Source organism: Conger conger, chromosome 10, assembly GCF_963514075.1.
Source record: "Conger conger chromosome 10, fConCon1.1, whole genome shotgun sequence".
Taxonomy (NCBI): domain Eukaryota; kingdom Metazoa; phylum Chordata; class Actinopteri; order Anguilliformes; family Congridae; genus Conger; species Conger conger.
Genome location: NC_083769.1, coordinates 37,306,040 through 37,328,257, shown reverse-complemented (window position 1 = coordinate 37,328,257; position 22,218 = coordinate 37,306,040). Strand labels below are relative to the sequence as shown.

Sequence of the window (22,218 nt, the reverse complement as noted above, 5' to 3'; positions counted from 1 at the left end):
GCACCTCTGCCATGGGGACCTGAATGTTATCAGCATGGACATAAGCACGGCTGTATTCAATTAGCATATTTGCATACTCGCATGCTAGCATTGCTAACAAACTAATTTGGAAAATGCATTCAGTTTATGTTGAATTGCACGCAATCTCCCGAGGTACAAATCCAGCATCTATCACTTTTAATGTTATATAGCATGCGCTGGCATTGTTCTTTTACAGAACAAAACAAACACAGCTCACACGCACTGCAGAGCAGCCAACTGTGTGCAAGTTTTCTTTCTCTAAAGTTTATTTGATACGGCATAATTTGTTCAACGTGTAGCCATGTAGGTCAAATAGTTCAGTTACTATCTGTCACATTTGTATTTTGAGAGAGAGTGAACAAATATTGAGTTTGTTAGATACACCCATATTGATTAAAAAAAAGTCAAGTCTGCCATTGGCGAAATAATGATTTTGGCGTTTTTGTATTTTGTGAATAACAGAGGCCCATAATGAAAAGGATTGTTGTGGGTCAGTGCATTTGACACAGGGAATTGTACAGTTTGTTATAGCATTACCAGAAATGCACCATTCTCTACTAGACTGCAATTCATCCTTACATATAAGTGTATTGACTGTAGGAGCTATCACAGCTTTGGCTGAAGAATAATAGCAGTAATAATCTGCTCGGACCCAGAAAAACCTCACGCATGTCTCACCTTGCAGTTGTAGTCATAAGTGCCGCAGTGGTTGGGGCTTGTGGCCATTCAGTGCTCTGTGCCAACTGGCCCCTCTCTCAGATCGCTGCAGTGCCCCTGTGGGCCTGAGGGGGGAGCCACTGTGCTGCTGCAGAGCCCTGGAACACACAGGCAGACCCCACTGTCAGAACCTCCGCCCCACCTCTCAAACATGGCGGACTGCAGTGAAGGAAAGAACCACATATAAAACCCTTTGAGTAGGTTTTTTTTTTTTTTTTTCAACATTCAAAGTGAGTGTTCGAGATCTCCACTGTATTCAAGTACCAGGACTGATACTTCAGCATTAGAATGTTCAGTTAAGAAAATTTGAATCGCACAATTGTGATCTTACACCTTAAAGGGTTAAGCCCTCAAACTGAAAAAATGTGTTGAGTTTAGCTTTGCCTCAACTTTTTACAGCAGCAACAGAACTGGCAAAAAATGTATACACATTTCAGCCGGCAAATCGTTACCAGCCTGCATGTGAATATGCCTTTTGTGAATGTTTATTTGGCAGATGCAGCCTTTGTGGATACACAAGCAGAGCAGTGAAAATATTGATATAACCATGACTAAGTGTGAGGATGAAGGAGTAACACACAGTGACGCTTGAGCGGCTGATGAAATATGGGTGTGAGATCAGGCTGTGATGGATCCAATGAGCCACGCAAAATGACACCTGTCTGGGTCTCACTCTTCAGATCTGTGCAGTCGCCCGTGTCCTATCCCAACGGTCAGATTGTTCCCACCCATCGAGTCACATTTCCTCCCAACCATAAACGTCCGCTTTTGCTCAGTTGCCAAAACAAACAACCTGAAAATCTTTAATCGGATTGGACAGATTGGAGCCATGATGCAATGTTGCTAGGAAATTATTGGGAAGTTAGTTACCAGTATTTTGCCCGGAAACGCCAGTCCAAAGAGCGCTTCTCGAATACAGATGAGCTTGAAATTTACTAGCATTGCCTCTTTCCTCCAACTCAATACATTTCACAATTGTGTTTTGTTCAGTGACGTCATGCAAACGTGGCTTTATTAAAACACCAGGGCCGACTCCCATGTCCGTCAACGAGTTCAAATACAGAATTGTTTTGGAGTCAAATACTTTTCTGCGTTCAACTGATCTTGCCTGCTGCAACTGAGCCAACCAAAAGCTGGGGTTTGGATTTTTGAGAGTATTTCATAGGTTCCAAAAGAGTACTTGATTCCAAAACAATGACGTATTTGACCCAGGTCGGGTACAAACACACGTAGCGAGCACAGTCCAGCATGACCGGGTTGACCCCGAGTCTGTCCCACACTTTTATGAGCAACGCTAGAGTCTTACAGGAGCTCCACTTCCTCACTGTGTCTAAGCACAGGAAGGTACCGGACACAGGTCTGGGAACAGGAAGTACAGGATGGGAGGAGGAAATGGCTTCACAGGACAGGAAGTCAGAAACAGAAACGGGAGGCTGACGCTGAAAAGCATAAACAATGTAGGCAGACAGAACCACGGCATGAATAACAAGCTCCTCCATTTTACCTCACGCTTGTTTTTGTGCTGGGATATATTGTACAGGGCCTAAACAATGAGGCGGGTGCTCAATACCCCAGTGTTTTCAAAGACTTTTAATTGAGAGAAAAACATCCCACAGCTTCCAGCAAACGACACGGCTCTAGGAACAACCACACACACACACACACACACGCACAGGCACACACAAACACATGCTCAAGCACACTGGTGCACACACACAGATACACACACACACACACACACAGATATATGCGCGCACGCGCACACACACACACACACACTATTCTATTTTTGCTTTTCTGCCTTTTGTGCTAAACGACACTCTTGCAGAACATTTTAATTATTCATGGTCAAACTAGCTTCAAGCAAACAATAATTATCCTTGCAATTTGTACATCCAGACCTCATCTGGATGTGTGTGCTATTCTGGTGACCAAACATTCCCTGTTCCGGCATGCCACAGTGCTGAGGAGACATAACAGGCCACCTCAGCTGAACACAGCACCGACTTCTGAGCTAAAGGCTCGACATGAACTCAGGGGCGAGGACCAAAGCCCTTAATAATAAATAAGCACATGGGCTGAACAGTAATGTACACGGCTGGGCGTGCCACCTTTAACTACAAACAGAAGTCAACATGGAGAAAGCAGCGTGCTGGCAAGCCCAGCTGAAAAGAATATCCAAGTTTGTAGAGATAACAGATGAGATCAATGCGTAGCTTCGAGTGCTTTCATTAGTTAAAACGCGATACTGATATGACACTTGTGAGAGCCGAAAGACTGCGAGCTCTTCTGGCTACAGCAGATGCTCTCTCGCAGGGCAAAGCAAATGAAACGATACACGTTTCATCTCGTCTCAGCGCTCATCCGGGGGACTACGGCGGGCAGCGGGCGGAGAGCGCAGTACAAATTTGACTGTGTTGAGAGGGGTATAATCCTGAGAACAATAGCTGGCTTAAACGGTGGGCCGAGACAGGATTTCTGCACTGTCGATCAGGCCTCTGCGCTCGCCATCACGAACTTCAGAGCGGAATGCGAGGCGAAAGGAGGGCCTGCCGAAAACAGAAGGCTCAGCTCAGGGGAGCTGGAGCAGGGCCCAGCTGGGCGTCATGGCCTGCGTGTGAGGAACCAAAAGGGAAGTGCAGGACAAATGGCCCTCTCCCCGTCACCCTTCCTTATGTTTCAGTGTCTCTGCCGCACTACCGTCCAAGGCTACTTCTCCCCTTTTCAAAAGGGGAACACTCTTTTAAACTTTTTCTTTTCTTGCATTTTCTCTGGTGAATGATTCGGTAGCAATCACTCAGGGAGTCCTAAATGCTGCTCCTTGTGATCAGAATGTTCTTAACTGAACATTCTAATGCTGATGCAACAATCTCTACTGGTAACTGAAAGCAATGGAATACTCTTAACTGAACACTCTATTGCTGATGTAACAATCGAGTTCTAGAACAGACTTAGAATAAAAAATGTAAAAAAACATTCCAAAAAACGTACTCTTCAAAGAGTTAAATGCTGCTCCTCGCAGAAAAGGCACAGCAGGGTTCCAGTAAAATCTGAAAATATCGTTCCCTTCTGGGGGGAAAAAGGCTTTGTAGAAACTTTCCTTCCCAGAACAACAGAAAGTAAAAACTCAGCACATTTTCTTCCCGGACCTAAATTGACCTTCTTGATCTCGTGGGGGTTGACAGACATGCCGCGTCTCCAGTAATTAATCCCTCACTAACGAGGTCCTGTCGGAGCAGCTGTGCTTCCACATGGCTGCTCACTTCAGAACGGCAGGTTTCTCATGACAGGGGAAAGAAACACAAGCCCAGTCAGACAGGGCCCTAAACGCAGCCTCCAGTCTGGGAGAGGAGACACACTTACATAGGGGCGGAGTGGGGGTGCAGGCAGCCTGGTGCCCTGGCCTCACACCCCCGCTGTTTGGGAGAGGCAGATGCCCTGGCATAGGGGTGGTGTGATGGGCACCTCCTGGTACCCTGACCTGACACCCCCACTCAGCCATCATCGTAAAGAGTGAGGGTAGGGCCTGTTCTTCACCTCTAGCGCCAAGACCCTCCTGATCCGCAGTGGGCAGCGATGGCAGCTGCCCTTGCAAACCAACATGCCCTTCACAACAGCAGGCTAACACTGCGCAGGACCACCTGTGCCCAGCTCACAGGCCAAACGCCACTGGTCTGGTCCGTTGCCAGGTTACCACTATGAGCTGCTTTGTGGCGAGCGTGCCAGTTTGGCCGAATGAGCACACATTTGCAGAAGGGTTTATCACTTCAATGTTCATCTCTGCTGGCATTCAGCCCCTGTTGTGACAGGTCAACACGAGGAAGTAGGAGAAACCATATTTAGAGAGCACAGTCTGGATTAGCCCTACACGAGTAATAAGAGTCGAACATGAGGATAGCTTTTCACACTTTGGCCCAAGAGTTCAGGGCAAGGAAGAGCTGAAGGCTCAGTCATTTTTTTTTGAAGGAAAACACAAGCCCAAACTGGCAAGGTGCAGGCCGATGGTAAAGCAAGTAACCCATGTCTGTAGCTCTCAAGTATGACCATGCTTTTTTTCTCCTAAAAAAAAAATGCATTCCACATTTTCCACATATTTTGTAGTTTAATGAATGTCAGCCGTTGCAATGTGGCTCCTCAAAAAAAACCAACTGCCAATAAATTATTTAAAATTAATTTAGACTTGCGTTAGAAAATTGGCTGTTGGTTTAGCAATTCATTCACAACAATGTTTGACATTTCCTTTTAAACAAAACTCAAGGAAAACCTGCCAGGGAGCCTCCCTTGGAGAGCAGAAAAATGGAGGTCAAAGCCCTGCCATTTCCAGACTGGAAGCTGTGAAAGACCAGTTGGCTAAAGTAGCAGAGTCCTAAGAAGTCACATAAACAGACAATTGTAGTTGTCCACCTATATCCTGTACCAACGGTATCCCAGGGTCCTTTGCGCCAGACACAGCCTCCAGGGTACACCGTGTACCAGCACAGGGAGGCCATGTTTCCAGGGTGACAGTTCTTCAGAGGGGAAGGCTTCGATTCATCTTCTATTCGAATGCTTCTCCACTGCACAAATGACCAGACTGCTGGACATATCGTACAGCATTAGTCAATGTGATAAACAACAAGCGAAAAGGCCAGGGCGATATGAAGCTTTTTTATCCTCGAACTACACCGCCAGTTAGCCGACACATATCCAGAACATCACTAAAAGTTCACCCTAGGACAAACCGAGGGTGAGAGTTTTTCAACAGTAGCCCACAGTGGAGGGCAAGGGTGTACCAAATAACCCTACGAACTACTGAAGTCCCCACTTTCCCCCACTTCTCTTTATGTTATTGTGTCATTTACCTTACGCTACATATCATAATTATAATGGTCATTTAAGTTACATTACATGACTGATATTTAGCAGAAGCTCTTATCCGCAACAACCAAGCATTTGCATTGTATTTACATAGTATCCACTTACACAGCCTGAAGCAATGCAGGTTAAGCACCTTGCAGTGTCCTACCTGGGAATGAAACCTGCAACCTTTAGATAAGCAGACCAGTTCTCTAAGCCTTACAATACCCTGCCAGCCTGGGTCCCTGTGCAGTGGCTGGATGCGTTTCAGGACTCAGAGGTTATGACAATAAGGGAGAGTCACTGAGAAACGGGGGGAGAAGGTCCCGAATCCTGCCCCACTGACGGGTTGGGCGGAGCCCCTGCTGAGAGAGGAGGAACAGGTGGGAGCAGATGGTTCCTGAGCAAAGGACAGAGACACAGGGCAGCTGAGACTGAACACACACACCATATACACACACACACACACACACACACACATACACACATACACACATACACACATACACACATACACATACACACATACACATACACATACATACACATACATACACATACATACACACACACACACACACACACACACACACTCACTACAGAGACAGAGGGCAGGGCAGCTGAGAGTAAACACACACACCATACACACACACATACATACTGCAGACACACGTGGCAGGGCAGCTGAGAGTGAATATTATTGGCACCATCCCATATGACATGAATTCTCGCAGATAGTCCCAAAACAGTGTATTACTGGAAAAACTGAAAACACCAACCCCGCATTGCACACTGCGCACACAGCGCACGTACACACTGTGTACAAACACTGCATGCACACACAAACACCACACACACACTGTACACACACACTCCACTTTCCTTCTCTACTACAGTTCAGGTTGCATTTGAGTTTCATGAGGGAGAACAACAGCCATCTCAAAAACGGCACTAATGACTGTAATAATCCGGTCACATTTTACAGCGCTGTGTGTAAGGGGGACATTACTGGCTGATGTGGGATAAGCATGAATACAGGTTCCTCCCTAAGCACTGTAGCTGCAGTGATATGGGGAAAACAACACCAGGCCACAGGGTTGGCTGCCGTTTGGCAGCTCTCACGGTGTGACCACGGTAACCACCTGCACATCTGGCAGGCACATGCTCCTTAACGTTTCCCCGCAGTCTGGAGGCATGAGCTGCTACAGCACACAGCGAGCAGGAGAGGGGTTCTAACACAGAACAACACACACTCACACAGCAAGCAGGAGAGGGGTTCTAACACAGAACAACACACACAGCACGCAGGAGAGGGGTTCTAATGCAGAACACACACAGTGAGCAGGAGAGGGGTTCTAACACAGAACAACACACACACACACACACACACAGTGAGCAGGAGTGGGGTTCTAACGTAGAACAACACACACACAAGGGGCAAGAGAAGGGTTCTAACACAGAACACACTGGCTTTCTTCCTTCAGATGATCAAAGCTCACCTCTTTAAAGGGAAAAAGGTGTCAGCCAATGTTTCCATCTATTAAAGAAAAAACGAACACCCCTTCTCTTGCTTAATCTCACAGCTCTTGACGGTGGCACTTATATAATTATAAGGCTGTCTAGCTCTACCTCTAGCGGTTGTTTGCTTACCAAGTGAAAAGCGCTGTTGTGAGCGGCGTTAGCTGAAAGCATGTGAATGACTAAGCTGTAATTGTAATTGAAAATGAGAATGCGTGTGTGCGGCTCCTGGCAGGACCCCAGTCTGGGCCCTGGGTGGGTTTACGGCCTTGTGTTAAACCTCGTCTGAGCGCAACACGTGGAACATAACGGCTGCCTCCTGCTCATTTAGCTGAAATAATTGCCGTCTTAAGATGAATAGAAATAAGAACTCCAGACGAGATCAAGGTGATTCGCGGGGGGGAGGGGAGGGGGTCGGCAGGTTGAAACAAAAAAAAAACAAAAGTGAAAGAAAGAAAGAGGGATAAAGGAAATAAATGAAAAACAAAGTAGGATGCAAAGAGGGGAAAGGATAATGAGAAACAGACTGACAGTAGAAAGTGAACATAGAGAGAGCATGGGAGGAGAAAAAGATCTAAAGATATTGACTGTGAGTTGAAGGGAGACAGGGAAAGAGAAGGGGAGGATGAGGACAAGAGTGCAAAAAGTGATGCTGGGAGATAGAGAGAGATAGAGAGAGATAGAGAAACATATAGACAGAGAGAGAGAGAGAGAGAGAGAGAGAGAGAGAGAGAGAGAGACAGATGAATTTTCACACTAAAATACAACACAATAAAAGAAAACTGTCAATACACACAGTATCAATCCAAAAACAACATCAAAAGAAAAAAAGAAAAGCTAGTCACAAAAGATCAATAACTCCTCTGACACCCCCAATACACCAAGTTCTACTAAACATGTGAATATTGAGAGACATGTCAAAGAGAGAGAGAGAGACACACAGACAGGCAGAGGGGGGAGGAAGAGAGGTAGTGAGAGACAGAGAGAAATACAGAGAGGGAGAGGAGCGAGAGAGATAGGGAGAGAGACAGAGAGAAACAGAGAAAGAGAGAGAGAGAGGAGCGAGAGAGAGATGTTTATTTAAACATGAGCAGAGAGTGAACATCCTGCATCACATGGATGCAAATCTGAGCTGATTTGAATATTCAAAGACCACTGAGCACTGCTAACTACCACTAGCAGCCCGAGTCACAAAGACACACATTAATCTCCCTAAAAACCTAATCCATGCAGCCAAAATATTACACTCGAGCTCCCAAAACCCCACCTACTCTACTGTAACACCGAAGCAAAGGCCAAAGGTCGTAGATTGTGATTGGTCAGCTCCGTCCTGTGGAGCTGAATCATTTCCCGTAGAGATGACAACCCCTTCACCCTCCCTGATCTGCCTTCTTTGATGCTCGCCAAAATTTCAAAAGGAATTCAGGCACCAGCATTTAGCTCCTCAGATCATCAGTTATCCCAGTTTGATTAATGAAATACGTGATCCCAGCGAGACGCTTATTTGTATGTATTTTTTTAGCCGCTTTTCCTGTGCCAGAGATCACATCAAGTCCAAACCCCAGACTGAACCCATAAACCCCACAGACAATCTTTCTTAGCACTGAATCCAAATGTGGCAGGGCTGTCGCACGGAGTTTTGTGATTCTTGATAGATTCCCTCAAATACGCATACGGTTTCAAAATTAAACAGGTTTTAAACAGAAAGGACAGCAGATACTGTTAAATATTTAAAGAGAAACTCAACACAACAACACCCAAAGGAACAGCACAATACTCCCCCCCCCTCAAACACAAAGGAGTCTGTTCTCACATTGTTTTGCCGTTGTAAACGTGGGGGAGTTTGTGTTGCCTTTCACATTCAGCTCTCCCTCTCAAAAGAGCTCCCCGAACAGGAACTGGGGAACTGCCCAGAAAACACACTCAAGTGAAGACCTGGACAACATTAATCTAATGGTTAGCACACTTAACCCAAACTGAGCTCACTCGGTGTCAATGGAAATAGCAGTTAGCGCTTCAATGCCATTATCTGAATAGACAGGTGACCGAAGAAATGTCCCAGCAACAACGGAGAGTACTACAAACATTCACGCTGTCCCATGGAGTCACCAAAAACATAAAAGGAGGTGTGGGCGCTACTCAGAGCACAGAGCGGAACCGAAGCCACAGGGCACGGTGAAACCCTCCGCCAGGGCGGGGCTCATTCTCGGACGGCCCTTTAAATTGGGAACTGCAGTGTTCAGTGCCAGCTGACATCACATGACCCGGAGGGGCGCATATGCGAATATGATTGGGTAATCCAAACAGGTGAGAGAAAGAGGGTTAAATATAAAAAGTACCGAAGTATGCAATTATCTAGTTTGACACCCTTTAGTTCCCCCGAGGGAGCAGATTTCACACATTTTAATTGAACACATTACTGTTAACTAAACTCTAATGTAATTATATCTCAGCCAGTTTAACAACAGTTTTTAAATGGCTGTACTAATAAAGCGTCCATCGTACAGGTCCACAGTGTGGTGCAGACAAGCATCAACATCGTCATCTTCATTTGTGATATCTTAGTTTCTCTGGTTTCCAAGGTGCTGTTTTAACAGCTGCTGCACAGGGGCGGAGGTAGGGACAGCTGATCTCTGACAATGCTGGACCCCATCCAAAGTCAAGCATGCTGAAATGAGATACTCCTTTCAACAGCCCTGAGTCCTGACATACGTACACAAGTGCCAGGTACATTTAAACATCACCTGCAGTTCTATATCTATAGCCCTGAAGACATCCATAAGTGCTACTTCATATCAGTTAATATAGATCTCTGGTTCTTGAACTTTTGTTCAATGTCAGGGCCAAAAAATGGAAATTTTGTGCCTTTCAAATACACATACTAGCCTAGAGGACTACAAACTCCCATACATCATACACTCCTGTGACCCATTTTGGGTCTTGATCAGACCTGGGTCAATTCATTATTTTCAAATATTTTTCTCAACTTGATTGATCATGCCTGGTGCAATTGAGCCAACCAAGAGAACAAAAAAGTGGGGTTTGCATGTTCTGAGAGCATTTCATAGACTCCAATACACCAGACAAGCTCAGTAAAATGTAGAAAGGTATTTGAATCTAGGCCTGTTTCAAATGCATATACAAGCATAGCCTAACAGACTACAGACTCATTCCAAGACCCACCTCATACACTCCCATGACCCATAGTTTAAGAAACACTGCTATAGATTAGGCAAACTGCATCACCCACTGTAACCACTGTCTGTAATGCACAGAGGAACATGCCAGCTAATGTATAATAGCAGTTCTTCTTAGTGACATATTACAGGAGAAAACACTTGGGGTCTGACAACACTAATTACACACTGTAATATGGCCCCACAATCTTATTCCCCAAGCAGTGTTTGGCTAAACAGGGAGCCGTGTATCCCACCATGCGAGACCAGCAGGTCGGGCAACGTCCAGATATACAGGTGTACTGGGACACTGTGGAGACAGCCCACAATGAGTGATGTGGCCCACAGTGTCCCTGCTGGAAAGGTGCTGATTAGCTGAGAATTTAACAGGTTATAGCCTGCCAAGGGAGAGCACAATATTCACTTAAAGTACATGCCCATATCCCATGTCAGAAGTGAGTGCAGTTTCAGAGTTTGAACACTACAATGCCGTGAGACCTGGGTCAAATACTTTCCTGTGCTCGATTTACCTTGCCTGGTGCAACGGAGCCGACCAAGATTCACAGCAGGCACTTTGCAAGCCCAATAAAGTGTAGAAAAGTATTTGAATTACATATTTCACCCAGGTCTCACTGACCTACAGTCTGGCCCCTCCCCTTCTGCTGTTGGCTGTCAATCACAGGAGGCAGGAGAGGGAGAGGGAGAGCAGCAGCTGACTGAGGGGAGATTAGGGCTGATGGAGGCTGTGCAGAAAGCTTGCGATGGCTGGAGTGTGTCAGTGACAGTGGTGCGTATACACAGCTGCCTCTGTCACAACCCCCCCACCCACCCCTCCACCCCCCCAACTGTCTGACCTCCCCACCCCTCCCAGCCGACTCTCTCACTCTCACAGACACTCGCTCTCCACAGAAGGAAAGTAAACCTGTACCCACTTTTCCTACAATGCTCTCTGGGGTCAACCAAAGTCAACAGAAGAACAAAAAGAAACTGTCACAGGGATATATCCTAATCACCGTTCATTCAATCCAACACCTTTCCAAAATAAAAACATATGCATGTGTTTGTAACAATAGCAATAAAAAACTGTAAATACATACATTATGTCAGAGAATTTAATGCATTCTTACACAGTGAATCTCTCCGGCTCATTGAGATGAGAATATTCTTTTCATATTTCTTCATTGTAAGCTTCAGATATGACACAGCATCTGCTTTGAAGGGCTGTTGACTTTAAACAATACATCAGGTTGTGATAGTTGGTTAACAAATGGAGCCACTTTACTTTTTTATATAATTTTAACTCAGCTTTACTGATGTTTGAGTTCCCAATAAAATGAACCATAACGTTTGGTCTGAGAAGCAGCCACTTGTCTTTTAAGCATGTCCACATGTGCACATGCCAAGCCACAGTTGCTGCGAGCTCTCACCATTTTCTGAATTCTTCACGTGGCACAGAGCTGCAACACTGTTCAAAACTATTCAGAGGTCAGCTGTGCATTCAGTAGTCTTAATATTCATATTTATATTACACAGCACCAAACTGCTCCATTAAATTTGCTTCCTTTAACCCTTAAAGGGCAGGATCAGAAATATGAGTGGAATGTTTTAAGTGAACATACTAATGCTGATATAACAATCACTACTGGTAATTTAAAGCAATGGAGTTCGAGAAAACTGGCTCAGAATAAAAAAAATAAAAATAAAAAAAATTCCAAAAGCCAGGGTTTCAAAGGGTTAAACAAGTTTTACTCATTTAAATTCTGTACTGTAATTATTTATTCATTTTAGAGTACATTTCACCTATTTACCAAAACAGGACACATGACTATAGAACAGGCTATATCAGTACCATTATTTCTCTGTACATTTTACTTTCCCCTCTCTCCTCACACAGACTGCACGTTCCCGCAAAGACTAATCCCTGCCCAAGAGGAGGCCTCTAATTCCCTGCTGACATGGTCATGTGCACCAGGCAAGATAAAAGCCAATATGGAACAACTAGAGAACTTTTAGAGGTCTTTGATATATACCATAAGCATTTGGATGCACCCTATTTGCCCTCAGAACACAAATACTGTATGGGGTAATGACAACACAAAGCAGGGGTCACATGCTCCAGTCCTGGAGGGTCACAGTGTCTGCTGGTTTAACTCCAGGCCTAGAGGGCCACAGTGTCTGCAGGTCTCAGTCCAGGCCTGGAGGGCCGTAGTGTCTGATGGTTTAAGTCCAGCCCTGGATGGCCACAGTGTCTGCAGGTTTAACTCCAGACCTGGAGGACTGCAGTGTCTGCAGGTTTAAATACAGTCCTGGAGGGCCACAGTGTCTGCAGGTTTAACTCCAGTCCTGGAGGGCTGCAGTGTCTGCAGGTTTAACTCCAGTCCTGGAGGGCCGCAGTGTCTGTAAGTTTAACTACAGTTTTAACTGATTTTCAAGCTTCCCTTTGAATCTGCAGAAAATGTAGGTCTCGGACACAAGGTGTGCAGACATTTTAACCAATCAATGTCTTAAAATCAATTAATTGCAGGAACACGTCAGAAACAGTGGACGTCCAGAATTTGAGTTTGAGATCCCTGATGCCAATCAGAGCACATAGAATGCCCTTCTGCTTGAAAGATTAACTGGCAAACACATTTGCATTGCAAGGATTGGCCTCCCTCTTCCAAGATTGTCTAATGCCCTACACACAAGTGTGACCATCATAGTCCACTATCCGTTGTAAAGAAAGTGGATCCATGCACGACGCTGCAATCAGCTGTCCGACACAAACAAACTAATGACTACAAGAGAAAAAAACTGGTGAATAAAAAAATTTGGCGAAGATGCAAATTAGTGCAAATCCCAGACAGGATGACACATCAGACAGAATCAGTGCAAAAGCTATGCCAACTCAGTCCTACAGGCCATTTTATCTTGTTTTTGTAACAAAAGAATTAAGACCATGGCCTTTTTACTCGTCCTAATCCCCGGAACATTAAAGCAGAGACCCCCCCTGGCAAATGCTTGTTCAGGAGGTTTACCATCAAAACACGGCCGCTTTATTTCCCCACAGCGCTAGCCCTGTCTGGCTCGCAAGGAAACCAGTGAAAATGAAAGAACAAACACGGGTCGTGTTTAACCCGCGAGTCGACAAAAGACACTTTAAACCTCTCAGGCAAATCACAAAGGGTGTGAAACCGCTAAAAGAGAATCATTTTCAACGCCTAGATATGTCTCTGTGGGACATCACCTTCGTGACATTCATGCATAAATGATGTGTAAATTTGTCAGCATCTCTTTAAGGGTGAACCATTAAGCTTCTCTCAATCTATGAGACGATCTCCGGCTAATGGAATCATCAGAGGCCAGGAAGCGAATAGGAGTCGAGTGAAAGTGAAGGCACACTTTCAATGTCTGCCACTCAATGACAGCTGATTAGGCCACCATTCATACAGGGGAACCAGGTCAACACAATGACACCTGCTTAGTTTCTAGGGAGCTACCCAAACAGCCGTAGTTACCTTAGACACAAGTGCTTCTCCGTGGAGGAGGCAACAACGCCTCCTCCCCCACTGAGCTCAACCGTCCAGGCAAACAGCCATTATCAGCTATGACATCATTGTTGACAAATGACACGCTGTGGTGACCGTTTGCAACACAAGCAGAAAGTATGCATGAGAAATGAACAGCACATTAAAGACAGTTTAACAGCATAGAAACAGTGACACAGCTGCAGTGAATGGATGAGGTAACAGAAATGTGTAGGGTGTTTCTTTCAAAATGATTTAGAAAAAATATTGTAAAAAAAAAAAAAACATGTGAAATGTATTTCGCAATACATGCAAAATATAATAAAATGGCACTAGAATATTAAAAATGGGAATTTTTCTTATATGTTTGAATATAAGAAATATGTCAGGAAGGATCAACATATATTGCTATATATGGCAATATGTTTTTAATACATGGCAATATTATTTTCCCCATGTGGGATTTTTTTAACAGTCAGAGCACACCACTAACACTTAGTCAGAGTCTAGTTTTCACACAGTGACTGTTAGGGTACTCAACATGCACAAACAAAACATCAATTCGAAAAGATGCATTCACAGCACAGAATAAATGAAGGCACAAAGCTGAATACTCGGAACAATTACGTTCCAAAAACAACATAAAGGATTTTGCTTGTTAACGTCACAGTAACAGAAAATATTTGAACGAACCAGAAATTATTTGGAAAACAAGTTTTCTATACATCTTAAAACAGCCAAGAGATCGTGGCATTTCTCCAAAGCATGCTCTCCTACGTATTACTTTTCGCACAGGGAAATAACAGTCTTCAGCTCTTTCTCATAGTAGCCAACATCTGTCTTCAACCTGACAGTAAGGGAGACTGCAAGGAAGCAATTTAAAACATTCCGACCACAGTATCGGTCTAGCTGGAAGGCTATATACCAATACACATTCTGACCATTACCCCAATTTCCTTAAGCCAATCAGCAATTTCTCCAGGGCCTGAGCAGAACATGCTCCAATTCCAGGACTTATGGGCGAAGGTTACGTAAAGTCATCAACTCGTCAGAGTTATGAATCTCAGCAAAGACTTAAGATACCATAACTTGATGATTAGCTGAAGTTTGAAACACTGACACAACGATACCTTAAGACAAGGAAACAAGACGCAATGCTTTACTTTTATAAAGAAAGACGATACTGTAGTCTGTGCTGTCCAGTAGGGAAGGGTAGGCTATTGCCACAAAATAGCTGTGCCTATATTTCCCTTTGATAATGAACGTCTTCGAGTGGGCTGAGCAAAACCCTACTGACTCACAACCTGTGTTTAAGTGATCAAACCTACCATTTAACACATCTCCTTCTTGCATCACACATATAAACATACCTTGCCTGATACGACATCGGGTCGGTTATAAATGTGTGCATATAGCTGATTACCAAAACAATTTGAAATTTACGCTTATACACGGCACAAAAAATACGGAATTATATGTATGATAATTTCATGATTATTGCTCACAACTTCCTGGCACCATACAACACTTCAGTTTTTAAAATACCATGCCACTTCTCTGCTACAAATATCTGTTTTAAAAATGCATTAACGTTAATTGAATAGACTTAGACTTTTTAACAAGAAACCGGTATATTATAGGCAGTCAAAGTCAGCTTCCCAGCAATGTAACGTTTGAGACGCTTTTTAATTTCTGCGTAAAAATGCTCATGATCAAATTTACAGTAGTATTCCCTTTGTCGCTAACCAAGCTATTTCTAAACTCCCTCTATTATAAGCAAGTTACATGACAAAATCAACCGTAGCTTCTCTCCATATAAGTTTCTCAAGTTACTGGTTTCAATAGACCAAGGATAGTGACAAAAACATTTTGCACAGAGTGAAACTCAGTTGAAGCCAGCTATGAAAATGAAGATGCATATGAGGTGTCCTCTAGTAACTTGACAAAAAAAAAGATAGGCTATAGGCTATTGAAGGAACATTATGACCAAAAAGCATCGATACACTATGTCAATGTAGTTGTCAAATACAGTCGGCTTCATGTTTATCATTGTCAATCGACAACTAGTAAATGCAAACGTACAAACACTTATGCCTAACTGTACATTCGCGCCGAGATGCATGCTTACCTTGATATTTACACCTTCCCTCCTCTGCGTTTCGCGACCCTCATTACTAGGTTGGAGAGGGGAGGGAGTCTAAACGTAATGCTCCAACGTTTTTTTAGCAAGCTTGCAAATCGGTCCCTCAGTCATATTCCTCCCGAATTTTACCATCCCATAAGTAACGTGTCGGAAGACATGTCAAGAATATGCAACGTAATGGTAATGTATGAAACAACGATTAATTTAGCGATAAAGAGACCGATACAACAAATGTCTCGTCCTACGTAACATTGGGAACGAGACTCAAACTCCTGATACCCCCCTGCTCCCCAGGTTAGAGCCACCCAATACAGCTGGCTTTAAATAGACGAAACCAACTCCCAAATATACAAAGGGATACAAAGAATGAGACAAACTTTATAAACATCGCATTTTGCAAGTTATATTTGTCAACCTTTTCCAAATAAAACAGACCAATTGAATGACAAACATGTACGTGTTAGTTGGTTGCATTGTTTGGTTTAACTTGGCACAACTGCAATGTATTTAATTACTCACCCCAGCGAATTACTAAACATCTCCCTTGTTTCACTTCATTGGTTTGGTCCAAAATAGGTGCACAGAGTTGAGATTCCTTATTCCTCCGTACTTCATAAAGTCGAGGGCTTCATTGTGGAATAATTCATCCCCACGGCGATGGAATGTATAATATATTGCTACCCCGGCAACTGCTTTTGCACTGAGCGTTGGGCGATGGAGTTAATTAAATTAAATATACACTTACTGTGATTAGCATTAGCGCATATCGAGCTTTTAGGTGAAGGTGTTGACTAACTATTCAGTATTTTAGTATTTAAAGGTATGTATTTAGCTACGGTATTTGCAATTGAAAAGCCCACAGCTGAAATAGTAAAATTATAATTGCTAAATTATACCAAAAACCGTATTACAAAAAAGTTGGAGCACTATTTCAATAAAAGTGTTGTTAATAATGATAAGTATCCTTATTATTTCAAATGTAAAAAATAAGATGGCACAAAACACTCAATGTTAATATTTACAATCTGGTTTGTATTTTGCTGCTCGTAGATATGTAATTGACACCCCTTCCTCAGTAATGACTGTTCATTTTTTTCGAGGTATAATGAATATTTATGACATATGAGTCCCTTTCCTTGACATAATCTGATTTAGGTTAAACAGAAGGGTCAAAATCTTATATCTTGTAATGTCTGTGCTGAGGTCCGCAAGCATTTACACTTAGGCGATCGCCTATGTGACCTTCAGTATGTCTAGAGCAGGCTCTGAGAGTATCCCAGTGTCTACTGGCATTGCACTCACTCTCAACTCACTCTAAAGGCTGCTCCAAATGTACGATACCACCATTCATCCAGAGTCTTATCTGGGGAAGCAATCTGATATATTGTCGTTTCAGAATCCATTAGACTGATGGCAGGGAATTTGTGTGGCCTCTTTGTCTTTAACCAACACATGCTACTAGTACTACAGAAGATGATATGGTGCATCAAGGTACTACATAATTTGACACGTAAAGGTGTGCAGCCTCCATACACCTTCATATCGTCTGTTATTTGGACAGAGCCAGCTCCAGTAGGGGTTTGGTGGCCCTAAACAAGAATGAACTGGCGGGAGAACAACTCTGGTTGTTTTGTAGTAGAAACTCCCATGACAGCCTTTCTTTCGTTGTATGAATGTATGAAGTGGTCAGTAGCAGTTCTATAAAACATTTTAAAACTTTTATCTCACTGTCTTTCTGCTCGTAAAAATGCTCCAAGGAAACATACTGTACGACATGCCAGAAATTATTTTTATAAAAAAAGAAAGTGTACGTTCCACTCTTTTTTTTTTTACTTTCGCCATTTGTGACATACGAAGTCTTATGCCTTTCTGTCTCAGTGTGAAACTTTTAAAACTTTATATAACTTCTGCACCGAAAACAAACTGCCCCACAGAACACACAAAGCTTAAATTTTAATTTATTGTTTGTTCAGCAAAGAGGCAGTTGCAGAACTCAGCTCACAGTAAAGGGGACTGATAGATTGTTGTGTCTTACGATGAATCTTCAGTAAATGTCTCTTGCCTTCCGTGTGATTGGCTGCGTATCCACTGACTCTACTTTCTACATCATGACAGATTAAGCTCCATGCCACTTTCCCTTCCTGATTAAGACTAAATGTGGCTTTTAGTCCAGGGCTTTTAGTGCTGCTGCAAATGACAGTTTGTTTCGCTTACTCCGAAGAGGCCCGTCCCCACTCATACATTACTGGTCTCTCAATTGCATCTTCTGTATCCCTGTTTTTCATAATCTGTCTTGGCTTTTTTTTTTTACTTTGTTGTTTAATGTTTTTTTTTTAATTGTCTCTGAGAATTTCTAATTGAACGTGTGCTAAGACAGGCTTGTTATGAGCATTTGTTATGAGTTTCTCAATTTTGAAAGAATGAAAGTAATTACTTACATACATACCAACATTAAAAAAAACAACAAACATTTTAGACCACACTGCTTTCAATGACCACAATTACAGTGCTCTGGCTGCTATAATGACACAGTACTGTGATGGGTTAATTATCAGAATGCTCTTGTTTCTCACAGCGGTCAGTAATGGCGACGGTGTTCAGGCTTCACGGCAGAGTGGGCCGGGGTGCCTGCGATCGGAATTGGAGAGGACTGTGGGAGCAGGAGTGGGAGCCAGAGGAAGGCCGGAGCGTGTGAATTTGAATTGCGGGAAGTTCAGCTGGTACTCAGGACAAGGTGCATCTCCAGCCCCTTCCTGGAATTTTCCAGGCAGAGAGGGCGTTTTGATAGGGAGGGCATGGTCGGGAGGGGGGGTGTTGTCCTAGAACACAGCTCTCCGCTGGGACTGCACTCAGTGCAGCTTCCACTGGAAATACATCAATTATACTCTGAATCAGGAACTACACAATAGCCACCAACACAATCATACTGCTTTACTAGGCAATATCCTACTGATGCAAATCTGCTGGTGCCATTATTATGAAATGTCATACTGTCAAAATAAGACCAACAACAAGAAATAAACAATGACCTGGAAATCAAAGAGGTTATTTTCATGCTAGCAGTTGTTTTTAGTCTTGACCTTACATGCAGAGACAGGACAGCAAAGAAACCTACATTCTATTTAACCCTTTCAAGAGTATGTTTTTGGGAATGCTGGTAAGTGAATGTTCTAGAATGTTTCAGTTATCAGTCGTGGTCATTACATCAGCATTAGAATGTTCAGTTTAGAACATTCTAATTACATATTTGTGACCTCACACCTTACTGGCAGTATGCAGAGCTCTCAAACTGCACCAGGCACCATGCATGCAAGGAAAAATAGCTTAATCAAATCAATGGGATCCTTCCCAACCCCCTTCACACATGGACCGCTAGGTGTTTGTAATGAAAATGTGGGGGAGGGGATTAATGGGGTAAGGTAAAGGACGTTTCTGAGTTATGACTGAACATCTCAGATGACAGGGAGAAGAGATACACCTCCTGCTATATGCATCGGACAAGATTTATGAAACCGAAATGGTTATATATCAAAATCAAATTGACTGTAAATATAGTACTGTCAGAGGTGTAAAATCCAACCTACTATTTTTGTTGCAATCACCTGGATTTGCTAATAAGCACAATTCCCCAGCCTGGAGGTAGAACTAATGCGTGAAATCAGCTAGCTGAGTTCTTGTGTGGAAGAAACACATGGTAGAACTTTTACTTTCTGATCCCTGGACTTTCCACCTCTGAGAACTGTATAGAATACAAATGGGAAACAGAAAGAAATTGAACAAAAGATAGGGAAAGAGAGGATAAGAGAGAGAAGGGAAAATATAGCTTTGAGAGACCTGTTGTAATTTAGGAACCAAATGGAGATGTTTGGGCAACAGCCATCTGTTCAACACATCAACAACGCTGCCCACCACCTCCCATTCTCGCAGCTGCTGGAGATGAGCTGGTCTGAAGCTCCACTTTATGAGAGTCCCATGACCTTGCTTCAGCTCGCCATTCGGGACTCCCGACATTCAGCAACACTGAAGGCAAATGGCTGAACCAAACAAGCTGGAGAAACAGCGGGGTAAAAACAACAACTCAAGGGGGACACAGCGGACCTACACTAGTAGTGACATTGTATTGTGTTTAAGTCTAGCCTTAAGGGCCACTGGTGGGACTTGGACCACATGGGGCCCTACAGCCAGTAAAAATCACAAATCTAAAATCTCTAAAACTCTGAATATATATATATATCAATGTTCCCAGTGAATATTTGTGTGGTGAAAACTCAGTGAAATGCCATCAACATTAAGTTTTTCTCACTGACTAGGATGTAGTTAGGCTATGTCCAGGTAAAAACCGGAGCTATATTGGGGTTAAACTAGGCCATTTATGTCAGAACATCTCTCAAACAAGACTTCCATCCCTCTAGACATCTAGATTCCGGGGATGACTCACTTGTCGCAGAATGACAAAATATAGTACATAGAGGTGTGTCCTGTCAATGAATCATTTTGCCCTCAAGGACCAACACATCTTCCATGCAGGATTTTCCACCAGTTTGTGAAAAATGTACCTCAGGTCTAATTGATGTGAAAATTACAACTAAGCATCTTTTGACTAGTTTCATGAAAGTTTCAGAGACAAAAGCTGGCACAATAAAAAAACAACCAAATGAAAAACCAACAAACTGGCACAGACTCTCACAGAAAGGTTCCCAATTATTTATTATTTATTTCAGAAATAATTAAATCATATCAGGTAATAATTCTGACAATCCAGCAATTCAGACCTACAGTATGTGTCCAATAAAAACATATGGAGCACTATGGAGCTGAACATATTTTGCATGGACCAGGTAGATTCTGTTTGCAGATTTATTTCATTATTTTATTTCATTTTAATAAATATCTGTAGACTCTTCAACATCCCACTTAATTTCAGATAAATACAAAAAATAAAATAAAATCAGATGCACATCTCCAAAGCCTTTTGTGCCATCCAAGCTATGCTATGCTGGTGGATTTCAAAGTCACTAGTCCAAGGGTGGGAGTGGTGGCGTGCATGCAGTTTTTTGTTTCTACCAATTGCCCTGGCTAAATTGAGATCATTTGCTGAATACACTAGCACTGGTTCACCTTTACTGTAGATTAGATCACAGTAAAACTTTTCATCCCTGGACACAAGAGCTTCTTCAGCTGTCACTCATGCACTTATCGCTAAAATTTCAGATTGTGTAAATGTTAGAGCTATTTAAGTCATTAAGGCCAGATGTTGACATGAAAACCAGAAACAGATATGGCCCTCTTTTCCCACCACTACCCTCGCCACTACATCAGAGAACTACACTTCATGCATAGCTGCCCTGTGCCAGGCTTCCACTGGCCCAGTGACCAGGGAAGGATTCTTTTGTGCTGTTAAGGAGACTTCTCTGGCAAAGGAAGCCCTCCTATCCTGGGTGACCTTGGCCACTTATTCACCGGCCTACAGACTTCCCAGACACAGCTGGCACCCACACAGTCAAATTCAATGTCAGCCTTTTCTTTATCTGGTTCCCAGACAAATACACAAGGACAATCACAGAATGTGTACTCCACAAATAAAAGAAGTTGAAAAAAGTGGGTCATATTGCTTTGCTTGATATGTATTAATCGTTCATGCCAGCTTTGTAAAAAGTAACCAGTCAAATATAGCTCACTTATGAGAGGGTAGTTCCCCTGAAATATTAACCCATTGAAGTCCATTGCTTTCACTTTCCAGTAGTGATTATTACATGAGCATTGGAGTGTTCAGCTAAGAACATTGTAATCACATATTTGGGCTAATTCTAAATGAAGTACATTCATATTAATTCCTGTTTGTTTCACAACTTAAGAAAGATGATTTGCTCTACTGGTTTTTACGCCATGTCCATGTTGACTTTTTTCAGGTGTGCCAATCCCCCTCAGAGCCATTCAGAAAGGCCCTTTGTGTTTTGGTTTAACTGGCTGACCCCGGCACCTGACCCTAGCCCCTTTCCAGCAGTGCTAGCTATCAACTGCCCCTCCCTCTGCCCCAACACACTGGCAGTTAATACAACAGGACAGGGAAGTTCCCACAAACTGCAGTTCATCTCAGCCACTGCATGCTCTTTAAAACGGTGCACATGTGGGCTAGTTTGAATCATGGAAAGTGAATGGAGATGGCTTTTTTTATTTTTTTTATTACAGTTGACAAACTCACTTTCTAGATCATGTTACCAACAATTCCAAGTAATTTTAATTTACATTTAGTTTAACAATAGCCTTTTCAGGTGGGTTTACAATATGTTTATCTCCAAGG

At 43.1% G+C, this 22,218-nt stretch overlaps 1 protein-coding gene across 1 annotated transcript in view; it reads right to left on the bottom strand.

The window, feature by feature from the left end:
• ccdc120a (coiled-coil domain containing 120a) overlaps nt 1–16,195 on the bottom strand; it is a 25,915-nt gene extending 9,720 nt beyond the window's left edge. The window contains exons 1-2 of the mRNA XM_061257947.1: nt 15,903–16,195; nt 700–836 (exon numbers count right to left, since the gene is read on the bottom strand). Coding sequence (XP_061113931.1) covers nt 700–747 — 48 coding nt within the window. The 5' untranslated portion in view covers nt 748–836; nt 15,903–16,195. The remainder of the gene's footprint in view (nt 1–699; nt 837–15,902) is intronic.
• Between the last annotated feature and the right edge of the window lie 6,023 nt (nt 16,196–22,218).